The sequence below is a fragment of the Carettochelys insculpta genome, chromosome 2 (assembly GCF_033958435.1).
Source record: "Carettochelys insculpta isolate YL-2023 chromosome 2, ASM3395843v1, whole genome shotgun sequence".
Taxonomy (NCBI): Eukaryota; Metazoa; Chordata; order Testudines; family Carettochelyidae; genus Carettochelys; species Carettochelys insculpta.
Window position 1 is genome coordinate 234,529,651 of NC_134138.1, and position 14,639 is coordinate 234,544,289.

General features: G+C 45.0%; 1 protein-coding gene across 5 annotated transcripts in view; it reads left to right on the forward strand.

Moving 5' to 3' along the window:
- FAM133B (family with sequence similarity 133 member B) overlaps positions 1-14,639 on the forward strand; it is a 78,632-nt gene that overhangs the window by 17,171 nt on the left and 46,822 nt on the right. For 2 of the 5 annotated variants that reach the window (XM_074984740.1, XM_074984741.1), the window contains exons 3-4: positions 9,142-9,214; positions 10,114-10,211. In XM_074984740.1, the coding sequence (XP_074840841.1) occupies positions 9,142-9,214; positions 10,114-10,211 (171 nt within the window). Of the gene's footprint in view, positions 1-3,029; positions 3,206-9,141; positions 9,215-10,113; positions 10,212-14,639 lie in introns of those variants that run through there. The other 3 variants (XM_074984739.1, XM_074984738.1, XM_074984742.1) reach the window with 2 other exon arrangements.

Genomic DNA, 14,639 nt, shown 5'->3' on the forward strand with positions numbered 1-14,639 from the left:
GATTAGTCAGCATTTTAACAGAGGCCCCAATTCCAGAATTTCCAGATCTCAAGAACTGAATCTGTCCCACAAAAGCTCATCACCTAAAAATATTTGTGAGTCTTTACAATGCTACAGGACTGCCTTTTTGTTTTATATCTTCAGGGTTATTGGTTTATCTGTGAGATCTGAAACTATAACTGTTTTTAAAAGGAGGGTTTTAAGTTTTACATGGTTTAACGAGTTCCTGAAAAGACAAAATAAGAGCATAATTTAGAATTTTACGAAACATTAAAGTTAACTTACCTCTCCTTAATTTACACAATGAAAACTAACTATTCACTTCCCCTTTTTTCTTTATATATTTAGTCTTTATTTTCACTTTCAGCTGCCATGTTCTAGAATAATGCTGCTGTGAAGTCCTGGGGTGTCCTGGGATGGGAAGAATTACATGATTAATGGAATGCTTCATCATTGAAATACTGGTGTCTTTTCAGATTTCAGTGAGGGGAAGGGACCTGCACATGCCGCAATAGTGGGAGGTGGCACACAAGCCAAATAGCAAATGGAGCAGGGGTGGGTGGTGAGGGAGGGAACTGACCTTGTTTTCTTCCCCCCCACCCCCGCCACACAACCCTCTTTCCAGGCACTACTAAGGCACTTGAAAACGCTAGTTTTTTGGCAGATAATTTAGCAATCATCTGACAGGGAGGGGTGGCTGGTGAGGAAAGACACAGGGAGCCACCAGCCATGTGATCTCCCCCAGCCCAGGGAATGGCCAGCCAGGACAACCCTCCTCTGCCCCAGTCCCCACCTCTCCCTGCCCCAACATGATGTCAAACTCCAAAATTTGTGCCCATCAATCCAGAATTCTGCCCTAATGTAAATAAATACAGGTTCTTTTGACCAAGGGAAGAAGCAAATTTCAGAATCAACTGAGAGGTGCTGAAACACAAACCTCCCCGCAAATCTCAACTCCAGAATTAGAGCACTAAATTGCAGGTGGTCGCTAAGATAACCACAAGGCTTTCCGGATCAAAAGCATAATCTTGTATTATATTCAGAAAACAGCAGGGACCCACTGAAGACTACAAAGCACAGATATAATAAAATCTATACATGACATGCCATTAAGTAAAACAGCAGGCACATCCTTCACTAGTTAAAGCATGCATAACTTTGGTGAGGAGTAGTAACAGAGAGGAAGCTGTGCTAGTCTATAAGCTATCAAAACAAAAAGCAGTCAAGTAGCACTTTAAAGACTAGGAAAAAAGTTTATTAGGTGAGCTTTTGATTTGTCCTCCTTGCTTACTGTTTTTGGTTCTCTGTGCCTTAAACAGTGAGTCTGTTCTGGTCTGGCTATGGTCTGAAGAAGTGGGTCTGTCCCACGAAAGCTCACCTAATAAACTTTTTTGCTAGTCTTTAAAGTGCTACTTGACTGCTTTTTGTTTTGGCGAGGAGGTCCATATCTAAAAGGAATGGTTACAACTACCTCAGGAGAGATGAAAAAAGGAATTGTGGTTACTGCTTTTAGCTGAGAATCAGCTGAGGGTCTGATAACCATGCTGCAGATCTTATTAACAAAACAACTTCTTGGCTGAAGAAGCTGCTGTCACCTCCTGTGGTTGTTTTCCCCAGCTAATCAGCATCACTCTTGCCTTAAGCAGATAAAGCCTCAATCAACTACTCTCCAGCATAATTTCAGACAGACCCTGAAATGTATTAGTATCTGGGTTCATTCTCTAGCTTAGGTTCTCATCACCATAGACTCTGAGCATCTCACAGTTATCAATGCATTTAACCAAAAGTGCTATTATTGCCAGTTTTACGGACGTGGAACTGAGAACAAAGAAACTAAGGTCCAGATTTAGAAAGATGCATATGCACATAAAGATAGAAATAGGCACCCAGCGAGATCTACAAATGAGTCTAGGCATGAAATTCTCACAGATTTTCATTTAATTTCACCTAATTCCCTTTGATCACCCCAGCAGCCTCCCACACAGACAGAGATGAAAGAGTGACAGCACAGCACACAACATAACAGATCCGTGTGAGCACATCTCCTAGAAGTGCCACATAAGAGAACCTTGGGAGCACTCTCTGACTATGTCTACACGAGCCCCAAACTTCGAAATGACCACGCAAATGGCCATTTAGAAGTTTACTAATGAAGCACTGAAATACATATTCAGTGCTTCATTAGCATGCGGGCAGCCGCTGCACTTCGAAATTGACGTGCCTCGCCGCCATGCAGCTGGTCCTGATGGGCCTCCTTTTCGAAAGGACCCCGCCTACTTCGAAGTCCCCTTATTCCCATGAGCTGATGGGATGTGGTAGAGTGCAGCGCTTTAGACCCTATGCTCATAGGTTCTCTCTTTGGGGGCCAGCAAACCAAGTCTGTTGGCATCCCAACTAGTACATTGGCTGGGAAGAACTGCTGGAAGGTCTCAGAAGCTCAGGATGCCCTTCCTCAGCCTAGGGAAGCATGTAGTACCCAGAGGCAGTGAGACCTCATCTGGGGTGAGTGAAGTCTCTGCTCTACGGCCTTGGCTGAGAACCAGCTAGCCTTTAGCTCATGTGGTAGAGTGCAGGGCTTTAAACCCTGTGCTTGTATCCCTGGGGCCAGCAACCTGGGTCTGTCTGTGTCACACATCCTATGACCCAACCCCCACACAGAACTCCAACTCGGTGGGGGGGAGCAGGGTGGGGCCAGCTGGAGAGGATGGATTCGGTCGGGGCTCGCTCTGTATGTATGTGTGGGGGGTCCACCCCATTTACAAAACCCCCATACCCAGAAATTCTCTGCAGCTCCTAATATGGCTTGCGTGGGGGCTTTTAACACGGCTGCACTTCCAGCAGAAGTTTGACTGGATTCCAGGTTCGTTTCTCTGCAGTGGCTTCCTCGCCCTCAGCGGCTTCCCTCATTATGGCCGCTCACCGGACGAACTCCTGCGCGTCTGGAAAGGCAGCTAGCGCGCCGCCGGGTTGTGCGGGCTGAGGGCCCGGGGCTCCCAACGCCCTTCGCCCCGGCCCAGCCGCAGGGCGGAGCCGGGTCTGAGCTAGGCCTGGAGCGGGCCGCTAGCGCCGTGCGCCCGCTGCTTGAGCAGAGGGAAGCGACGCCGGGCTGGGCCTCGCGCCTGTTGTGCTCAGTTCCCGGCCGGAGCGCGCGGTGCAGCCGTGGCTTCTGTGCGGCGCCGCCATGGGGAAGCGGGATAACCGGGTGGTGAGTGGCGCGGTGCGGCGCGGCGCGCAGGCCTGGATGGCGGGGCCCAGGGGAGACCGGTTGAGGAAGCGCTGTAGAGTCTCGCGTCACAGGCTGGGCCTGCCGCGGCCCGTCCCGGGGAAAGCGGGTGTAGCGCTAGGCCCGCCCCGCGGAGGGGGACCCGGTGAGGCCAGCTCTGCTCCAGGTGCTCCGACCTGTCCCTGGGCGTGGGGACCTCCGCCCTCCCCCGCGCAGCGACGGCGGGCCTGGGGCCATGCGAGACCCCCCCCCGCGGGGTCTGCACAAAGGGCCAGAGCCGGAGAGCCTCTTAGTGCTGCTTTCTCCCAAGAATATTCGTAACATTACGCTCTGAAGATCCCACGGTTGGCGGCAACCCCACTGGCACTATCAGTCCCATTCTGGGGCACGCAATGGCGGCTCCTCGCCACATCAAAGCCCGGGCTCTCTTTATGTAGACTGCGAGCCTGTAATGATGATGAGGGTGGTAATTACAATAGAATAACGCTTCCCAGCAGTAGAAGTAATTCTTGAGTAAGGCATTCGGTGCCCTTCACGTGGGCTGGCATTTTTCCCAGCAGTCAAAGAACTTCCCCCACTGATCATAAATTCTAAATTGTGCCTCATATTCCTTCCAGATAGGACAGGCAGACAACCCTGAGGAATTTACTTTTACATGCATGATGGGACCTTTCATCTCCCAGTCAAACCTTGCACAAATCACTAATAACTGTACCATTGATGTCAGTTTTGTGCTCTGTCATTTGAAAAAAAAAAGTTAGGTTTTTGGCCTGTTTCTATTTAAAAAAAGTTTGTAACAATTTTTTTATTGTTGTGGGTCCCTATGCTGATGTATGGGGCATGCAAAAAAAAAACCCCAAAAACAAATAAACAAACAAAAATGCAGGGGTTTTGGTCTAAAGTATTGTGTTCACACAGATCTTTGTCTGCCTGAGACTCTATTGACTTCAGTTGTTTGTTCCTCAAAACAGGTGTTGACCTCCTCACATGTGATCTAATTGTAAGATCAGTTTCATTTTAGGTCATCTGCTTTCCTGTCCTTCAGGTCCTTCCTTAAAATTTCCTATTTTCAAGTAGCCGTCCACCTCTATCCTCTACTAATACTTTTATGCTTGACAGCATGCTGATATTTCTTATTAGAATTTTGCGACTGCCAAGTTATGTGACAAAAAATAAACCCAACTACATTATTTTGTTTCAGCCTTCTCTCTTTTCTGTATTTCAATTTAGCCTGTGATCCTGCAAGCTGTTACCAGCAGAAAGCACTTTTCAGTGACTTTAGAGGGGCTTGGTGTGATCATGGCCGTCTCCCTGCAAACAACAATTGATATTCAGGCATTGGACTATAAAGCCAAGCTTACAAAACTTTTGATACTAATATCAATTTGGAGAGTGATTTTTCTAAAACAATTTTCATGTCAGCAGAAGCCCTTGGTGCAGATGCAGTTTTACTGGCAAACAGGTGCTTCTTATATAATCATAGAACCATACACTCACAGAGCTGGAGGGACCTCAGTAAGTCATTGAGTCTAGCCTGCTGCCCCAAGCGGGATCAATCCCGAATAAGTCATCCCAGCCATGACTATGTCAAGCTGGGGCTTAAAAACCTCTAGGGATGGAGTTTCTACCACCTCCCTAGGCAATGCATTCAAGTGCTTCACCACCCTACTGGTGAAGTAGTTTTTCCTAATATCCAACCTAGTCCTCTCATTCTGTAACTTCAGACCATTACCCCTTGTTCTGCTCTCAATCACCACTGAAAATAGTTTCTCTCCATCCCTTTTAGCGCACCCCTTCAGGAAGTTGAAGGCTGCTATTAAATCACTGCTCAGTCTTCTCTTCTGCAAACTAAATAAGCCCAGATCCCTCAGCCTCTCCTCATAGGTCATGTGCTCCAGCACCTTAATCATTTTCGTTGCCCTCCACTGAACCTGCTTCAGCACATCCACATTCTTTCTATGCTGGGGGGTCCAAAACTGGGCGCACTACTCCAGATGTGGCCTTACCAGTGCCAAATAGGGGGGAACAACCACCTCTCTAGATCTGCTCAAAATACTCCTCCTAATGCACCCCAATATGCAATTGACCTTCTCGGCTACAGGGGCACACTGTTTACTCGTATCCAGCCTTTCATCCACCATAACACCTAGGTCCCTTTCCGCTGTACTGCTGATTGCCAATCAGTCCCCAGCCTGTAACAGTGCTTGGGATTCTTCCGTCCTGGGTGCAGGACTCTACACTTCTTCTTAAACCACATCAGATTTCTTTTGGCCCAATCCTCCAATTTATCCAAGTCACTCTGGATCCTATCTCTACCCTCCATCGTCTCTACCTCTTCCCCATCTTGATGTCATCCACAAACTTGCTGCAGGTGCAGTCCAGTCCCTCATCCCTCATTAATAAAGATGTTTAACAACTCTGGCCCAAGAACTGAGACTTAGGGCACTCCACTTGAAACTGACCGCCATACAGATATTGAGCCATTGACCACTACCCTTTGGGCTGGACCATCAAGCCATCTTTCTATCCATCTTATAGTCCCTGTATCCAATCCGTACTTCCTTAACTTATGGGCAAGAATGTTGTGGGAGACTATCAAACGCTTTACAGAAGTCAAGGTATATCACATCCACTGACTTCCCCGTGTCCAGAGGTCCAGCTACCTCCTCATAGAAACTAATAACATTTGTCAGGCATAACTTGCCCTTGGTAAATCCATGCTGACTACTTTTTATCACTTTCCCCTCTTTCAAGTGCTCCAAAATGGATTCCTTGAGGATCTCTTCCTTTATTTTCCCAGGGACTGAGGTAAGGCTGACTGGTCTATGGGTCCCTGGATTGTCCCTCTTTCCTTTTTTTCAAAGATGGGCACTCCATTTGCCTTTTTTTCCATCATCTGGAATCTCTCCCAATCTCCAAGAGTCTTCAGAGATAATGGCCAAAGGCTCGGCAGTGACATTTGCCAATTCCCTCAGTACCCTTGCAAGCATTAAATCCAGACCCATGGGTTTGTGTGCATTTAGTTTTTCTAAGTAGCTCTTAACTCGTTCCTCTCCCACCAAGGGCTGCAATCCACCTTCCCATACTGCATTGCCTAGCACCTTAGTGTGGGAGCTGTCCTTGCCCATGAAAACGGAGGCAAAAAAAGCAGTGCGTACTTCAGCTTTTCTTACATCATTTGGCACTAGGTTACTACCCTCATCCAGTAATGGCCCTGCATCTTCCCTGATAACCCTCTTATTGTTAACATGCCTGTAGAAACCCTTCTTGTTACCCTTCACATCCCTTGCCAGCTGCAGTTCCAGTTGTGCCTTTGCTGTCCTGATTAGTGCCCAGTATTCTCCAGCTGTATATTTATACTCCTCCTCATTCATCTGTCCAAGTTTCCACTTCTTATACACATTGTTTTTGAGTTTAAGCTGACCAAGGATTTTCCTGTTAAGCCAAGCTAGTTGCTTACCATATTTGCGTTTCTTACTATGCAGTGTGATTGATTGTTCCTGTGCCTTCAGCAAGACTTGTTTAAAATATTGTCAGTTCTCCTGAACTCCTTTCCCCTTCATCTTCATTTCCCAGGGGATTCTGCCCATCAGTACCCTCAGGGAGTCGAAGTCTGCTCTTTTGAAATCAAGAGTCTGTATATTATATATAATACACACACACAGTGTTCCCCCTCAGGGAACTAGTATAAATTGTATTAGAAAAAAGAATTTTTGCCAGTATAAGTTACATCTACACTAGAATTATTTCCTGGTATAGCTATGCAAACAAACCTTTTTAGTGTGGACAGGGCCTAAGGAAAGGGTCTTTTCTCTTTTGTGTGTGCATAAAGCACCATGCATAACAAGAGTTCTAGAAATGAAGTTACAGAAATCAGTACTCTTGTTCATATTGAGACCAGGAAGAGTCTCAAAATGTGAGAGACACACACATCTGGAGGGAAAGGGCAGAAGGCACCAAGCTTAGGGGAAAGGTGCAGAAGAGTCCTTGCCCGCTAGAGCAGAGGTTCCTCTATTTGGGGTGTGTGATTCCCTTGTGGGGCGGGGGTTGTCACAAGTAGCTTTCAGAGGCTCTGCCAAGCAGGGCTGGCATTTGACTCACTGGGACCCAAGGCAGAAAGCTGATGCCTGAGCCCTGCTAGATGGGGCCTCCTGTGGTTTTTGGCACTGGACAGTTGCCCTGCTGATTACCCATAATGCTGTACCTGGCTTTTAAATGCATACAATCAGTTATTATAGCACAGGTGGGCCATGGAGTTTTATAACATTTTCCACAAACCTCAGGAGGAATAAAGGTTGAGAACTCCTGCATTGGAGAACATTCTCCTCCAGAACTAAACTGAAACCTGATTCCTGAGCCTCACCATACCACTGCAGTTAGCAAATGTCTGTCCTGTGTCAGTGTGTCATCTTCTAGTACTGGTCCACGTAAAGCGTGAGAACTTTATACATAATAGCACATCTAAGTTTTGTTTTTATGCTGTTTAAAAAGAATCTGGGAAATTAGACTAAAAAAAAGGTTTAAAAATCAAAGTTAAGCACCCAAAAGTTAGAAAATGCCTTATGTAACCTTAATTTGGCTACTTTTTCATATGCATCACCAGTTTTTATCACATATACTATTTTTTGCACAGGATTCTTGCCTCATTTAATGCATAGGATGGACCTAATCTGGGGATGAATCAGGATTATATAGCGAAGGGACCTGTTATCTGTAGGACTCCTGTTTGGTTTGTTGTTATATTTGGAGGACATGCGGTTATTGAGGCAGATGATTAATAGAAGAAAAAGAATGGCAACAATCCCTACACTTGCCACAAAGTTCATATGTGGTGCTAGACAACTCACTTAAACCGAACATCTCACAGGTAGTCACTATCTGTGTTCTTAGTTTCAGGGTGTCTGACTGAGACCATTTGGAGCAATCTGTAGAAATGTGAGCTATCAAAGCTTGACAAAGTCAATGGAAATTGTACTATATAAAGTGCCGTATAATTCTGAATACTCTGAAAAATCAGGTCCTAGGTTTCTCAAATTGAGCACCCAGAATTAGTGGATGGATACTTTTGTCTTCAGCCTCAGTGCTCCATCTGTAAAATGGGGGCAGTAGTATCCCCTTACCTCACAAAAGTGTTGTGAAAAAAAATGTTTGTACAGCAGTTGGATACTATAGCTATGAGTCCCATGGAAAAGCCCATGAGGAAACTGATAATTGTGTGCTCAGAACATGAGGAAAAAATAGAATCTTAAATAGTCTCTCACTAAGTGAACACTGTCCATCATGTGCGCTGAATGAAGCAAGGTTCATGTGGAAGAAATATGTGCTCATGTAATTTATAGATTATCATAAATGCATAAGTTACATGAATTAGGGTTGCATGGACAGTGTTAGTTCTGGTGTGTTTTAACTTCTGAGTTCTCTTTTCAAATTTAATGTTTTTACATATAATTTACATAATATGTATTTGTATACACAGATCTGGTTAGGTAAAGGAAGATATATGCACATAAGCATCAGTGTAGCCTTATGATTCCTATGTATTCATGCACCAAAATTTTAAAAATTGTCAGGGATTCAGTTCCTTGTTTTGGTAGGCTATAGATTTTTTTTTTTTTTTTAATATTTGGATTTATAAAATGTACCACATTTTGAAGCGCGTACAAAGAGAACACACAGACTACGAAAGGAGAATAGAGGACAAAGCTAATTAATAAATCCGTTATAACTGACCTCATGTTAACATATGTTTTAACCTATAAAACTTTCAATTTAGTACTTAAATGCCCCTAATTCACCAGAATTGTGTTTGTTTACATGCATCAGATTTTTAGTATTAAAACAAATCCCATATCTAGTAGTTTTATTATGTGGTGGTATTATCATTAATTTGTGCTCTTCTGTTTCTGTGCCATCATCAGTTTGTTTTTGACAAGTTGGAAGTCTTCAGTGTGTTACCTTTGTTGTGCCAAACAGTATGAGACTAGAGCAGGGGTGAGCAAACTTTTTACGTTGGGCCCCACTTTTCAGCCCTGCAATTAGCTGCTCCCCCCCCAGCCTGTGAGAAGACCGCAGGATGGGGGGGCATTCAGGAAGGGAGGTGGAATGCTTGGGAAGGGGATACTGGGGAGCTCCAGGGGGTGTCCCAAAGAGGGAGGGATCCTTGGGGGAGGACCCCAGGAACGTATGTGGGGAACCCAAGGGGACTCTCAGCTGCATTGTGTTGCAGAGCAGCAGTGTCACCAGGCCGAAGGCAGCCCTGTGGCAAGTCCTTGGTAGGATCTCAGGGGACTACCAGGAGCCAGCATGCACGGGCTGCAGGGACCAATGTGGCCACTTCTCCAAGCTGGGAACTCAGCAGTGTGGCCCTACTGCTTGACTCAGGGCCTCAGAACACTGACTGGCTCGGGGCGGGGTGGGCGGGTGTGTGTGCACGTGTGCGCTTTGATGATGGCAGCAGAGGCTGCTGGGGAGGAAGGAGAGGGCTGGGGAAGCAGTGGAAGCCAGGGGGAACCTGATCATGCTGCACCCCCTCTCCCCCCTTTGCACACCACTAGACTAGGGGTATATGTCACTTTAATAATGCTTTATAATAGAGTATCACATTGAGAAATCTCAGAGCACATTACAAAGGAAGTACTGAGTATCACTGGGCCACTGGATAGACCCTTATTCCTCATGCAGATAAGTAGGTTATGTAATTTTGAATAAAAATCGTTGTGTTGTCTGCCTGTTAGCTTGAATCATCACCATACTCTGGCGAAATGCCTTCCATCTTTAAGAAACAGTCAGAATTGTTTTCAGTAAGTAAGGAAAATTGTATGTGTGGGTTTTTATTTGTTTCTGCGGAAAAAAATTAAATTGATTTCTCACTTTGCTTTGTCATCTCCAAGGCTTATATGAATCCCATAGCCATGGCCAGATCACGAGGTCCTTCTCAATCTGCAGGACCAACAATACAGGACTATCTGAACAGGCCAAGGCCAACATGGTAAGCTTACAAAATCATTTATTTGACAAAAGATACTATCTTGATAAGAGCCCTCCTTCTGAACATACTCTGTGATTTTTTACAAAGGGATTCTTAATGACTGTGTGAGGCATTTTTTCAAAATATGTCTTAATTTTTTATCTGTTTTAGTGTGAGATGAACCCTTTCTGAAAAAGGATATATGAAGTTGGTACTTAGGCATTTTTAGTAGCATTTTCTCAGGCCATGTCAACACTACAGATTTTGGTTAACCCAAGATACTTTGGTGGAAAATCACCTCCGTTAATTTATTTTGTGTGTGCATGTGCCTGCTTGGCTGCTTGCACCCAGCTTGCAAATATTGACTACTCCTGCTTGTGTCGATACACAGTGTAGTGTAGCTATTTCAATGTGCTACTGTCTAGTGTCCTGCTTTTTAGGAAACTTTTGCAGTGCATTGTGGGACCAAAATTAGTCACATAGGAATGACTGGGAGCAAAGGGTCAAGTTTCCACCATGCAGTTTTCTCCATCTGACAATGCCATCCATATCCTTGGCAACATGCAGGACATAGTGGATAGATTTGCAAAAATGAGTCTTGAACAGTGGTGAGGCATAGATGGCACCTGTCTCCCAATTTTGCCACAAGAGAGCATAAATAGAAAGGGCTACTTTTCTTTAATTATGCAAGTGTAGGTGGATCACCAAGGATGCTTTAGCAATATTAGTATGGAAGCTGTGTGATGCTCACATATTTGAGAAAACAGGACTGCAGAAAACTGCCAGCAGGAGGACACTTTCTCAACCAGCAGATTACCATTCTTGACATAATTCTGTAGGGCCCTGCTTACCCCTCGCTTCCTTGGCTCATGAAACCGTATGCTGTCTTACTCTACAGCATCAGGAAAAGATTCAGCTACCAGCTCAGCAGGTGCAGAGTGACAGTGAAATGTGTTGTTAGTATGTTGCCAGCATTCAGCATTTACTTATGAGATATAATCGCAGTGAGAGAAAATTCAAATGGTTATAGCAGTCTGTTGTGTTCCACCTAATATCTGTGAGGCAGAGGGGAAATAATTGTTGCAGGATGTAAAGAGGAGGTGGAGTGCCTGTGTACTGAGTTTGAACAGCCAAACACAAGGGCCATAAACTCCATCTAGAGCTCTGCACGGCTGAGTGCCTTTGAGTAAAGAACTTTGATGTGGTGGTATGGACTGCACTCTTCCTGGTCCCAAAGCTTTGGGGGTTAGTAAGAATTGTTAGTATGTAGTGTACATTTATGAATATTGCACTTTCTTTTAATGAATTTATTAATTATATGGTGTTTGAACATTTATAAATTTACTGTTTTTCACTAAACCTAGGAGTTCTGTCACGTAGAATTACCTGTGATTGCTATTCTGAACATTCTGTGCTGTAGGTAATGGCATAATAAATAGAAATTTATTACATAACAGTGCAATTAAAAGTGTACAGCACAAACTTCTAAAATGTATTAATGGAATCCAATTTTAAAATTAGAAAGGTAGAAAACCTGTTCATTTCAGTCCACTTTCGCTTTACGTACATCATCTGTGACTCTCACACGTCAGTATGTATGAGTCTATGCGTATCCTTACTGTTGTCATCAGCTATGGAGCGGTAGGAATGCATCCACGGATGCCACAGGGAATACTGGAAGGTGTAATGAGTTGTTAATTTTGAGTTCTTTGTTGACTGCAAAAAGAGTGAGATTACAGAGTCTGCGGCATTTGTTTTTGCTACCTGACTGCATATGTTTCTTTTCCTGTGAGGACTCCTAAGGCTTTCTCCGGTCTGTTCTTTCTTGCTTAATAGTTTTGTCCAGTGCAGTACTGACTTGCAGGATCTCACAACTTATATTCGCTTTCTGGTCTGCTTTCTATCCTCCTCATGGTCGTCAGACATTTTGCAGAGAACCACTCAAGGCTGTGGAGGTGGTAGCCTCAGATAAAACAGACTTATGTATTGTTGGATTTGCTGTCACAAGACAAAACAAAAAATAAGTTTCAGAACTCCCTTTATTTCTATAAAAGTTTTAAATGAGACAGGCTTGTTGACAGATGAGCTTTAGACTGCCTCTGTACAGCACAGTCCTGCAGTCTCAGACATACTCAGCCATGGTGAGTATGGGGAAGTGTCGGGGGAAGGAGGAGGGAATTTTTTTGGTTGCACAAAATAATAAAATTTTGTCCTGTATTTATAGTACCGGATACTATTTTCCACAGTCAGTGGTGACTTTAGCTGATATTGCCTATGAACAATAGCTTGTTTATTCTAATGGTGCCTGCCAAAGTCATAATAGAGTGGCATGGAACTGTCCTACCACAGGTGAAGAAATAAGGCTGCTGTCTGTAGATACCTTGAAGAAAGGAGTGCAGAGGGCCTTCATGAGATCTCTCAGGAGGTTATGAGAGATATCCGTAGGTACATAAGCAAACCGCTCTGCATGCCTGTTCCCTGCCATCCCTACAGGGAGCGAAAAGAGGGTGATAACTCTACCTTTGTTTGGTTTACCATTGCCTGTCTCCAATGGATAAAACAATGAAAAGTTGATATCTGTTGTGATGCCAGCTCCTGTCAAGGCCCTTAGACCTTATTGAACATTGGCTTACACATAGCTGGAACCTAGCCTGGCTCACCAGTGTATTGATAGTTAAAATAAATGTTAGCATTATAACAACGTGTTTAGACTTTGTGAAATGCTTATAGGATGCTGCATACAAGAGAGTTTATAAATCAGGGATTGTCAATCTTTTTCTTTCCAAGGCCCTGCAGTATGCTATAAAAACTCCATGGGCTACCTTTGCCAGAATAACTGGCTTTCTGTATATAAAAGGCAGGGCTGCTGTTAGGTAGCGAGCAAGCAAGGCAGTTGCCCCAGAGACCCATGCCACAGGCATCCTTGTGAAGCAGCATTGCTCAGGCTTCAGTGTCAGACAGAGGGTGGGGGCGCTCAGGGTCCTGAGCTTCAGCCCCATGCTGTGGCGCTTCAGCATCCTACCTGGGGCCCCATTGAGTATGTCTGCATGGAGGACCCTCTGAAACCTGGTCACAGCACCCCATGGGGCCCCAGACCTCTGGGATTATGGACCATTGGTTGAAATGTTTGCTGTGTAGCTATAAAAATGTTTACTAAGGTTATAAATTCCCCTCAGTAGGGAGGAGCATTATTAAGTGTGAAATGGTAGTTTTCCACAAGATTCACAAAAAATGAAGCTGTACGGACATCAGGCAGGCCATTTTTGACAAAAGACTTTGTTGATTGCTTCCACACCCAGCACTTATCCCCCTCACTCTGAGGAGGTCACATACGTAATTCTTGTCCCATCATAGCCTGAATGCTGGTAGAAAGAAATAAAAATGCATGTTAAGGAGATATTGGTATGTTTTTGCTGTCTGACTTGAGAGGGACAAAGATTCCTAAACATAATCAGGAGCTCTACAGTCTGTTTGGCTTCAATAAGACACAAAAGTTCGTTTATTATAGACGTTACCATTGCTTTTTGAATGTAAGATGGTACCTATTAGTATATGTATGTTTATTTACTTTAGCCTTGTAAATCTCATTTATTTTTCCTAGTTAATAACTAACCTTTAGTTAGTTTGTTACAGGGTTGACTACAAACATTGTCTTCGGTTGAGATCTGAGTACAGTTGATTTGTGGGCAACTGGCTGGTTCTTCAGGACTGGAAGTAACCTGATTATTATGACTGTTGGTGTAAAGCCAGGGTGGGGAACTTCTCTCAATACCCACGACACACCTTGATGTCTGCATCCCCCAGTGTGATTCCTATGTCGTGCTAGTTTGGTCAGGAGCACTGGGCACGTTCTTTACATTTGAACATTGGAAGGAAAAATGCATATGCAGTCTTGTCTGAGGTTACTTTCTGTAGACTATCAAAAAGATCCTGCCTCACGGTGTAGCTGAAATGCTCCTCTGCACATTTACCCTCCTCACTAGGGTGAGCATATATCCCCCGCCCAAATAAAGGACAAAGGGAATGATGCTGTCCTGACCAAAACAGGACAGATGGTCACCCTATCTGGGAGTCAGGCGGTGGCTGCCCTGTGGGGGCTGTCACCCTGCCAGTGAAATTCCTGGCTTTCTGCCAGGTGGGGGCGCCACCATCCTGCCACTCCAGCTTCCAGCTCCCCCAGCCGGGAGAAGCTGTCAGAGGGACAGCTGCCTGACTCCCCCAGCCGAGGGAAGCTGGGGGGCAGACGCGCTGCTGCGCAAGTCCAGCTCCGGCTCCAGCTCCCCCAGCCGAGGAAAGCTGGGGGGCAACCCCATTGTGGCGGGGGAGCCAGGGGAAGCTGGGGAGCCGCTGTGCCACCACGTGGTCCAGCTCCTGGCTCCCCCAGCCAGGGGAAGCGGGCGGCAGCTGCCTGAAAATACGGGGCAATTAGCCTCTTTGACAAAATAAATC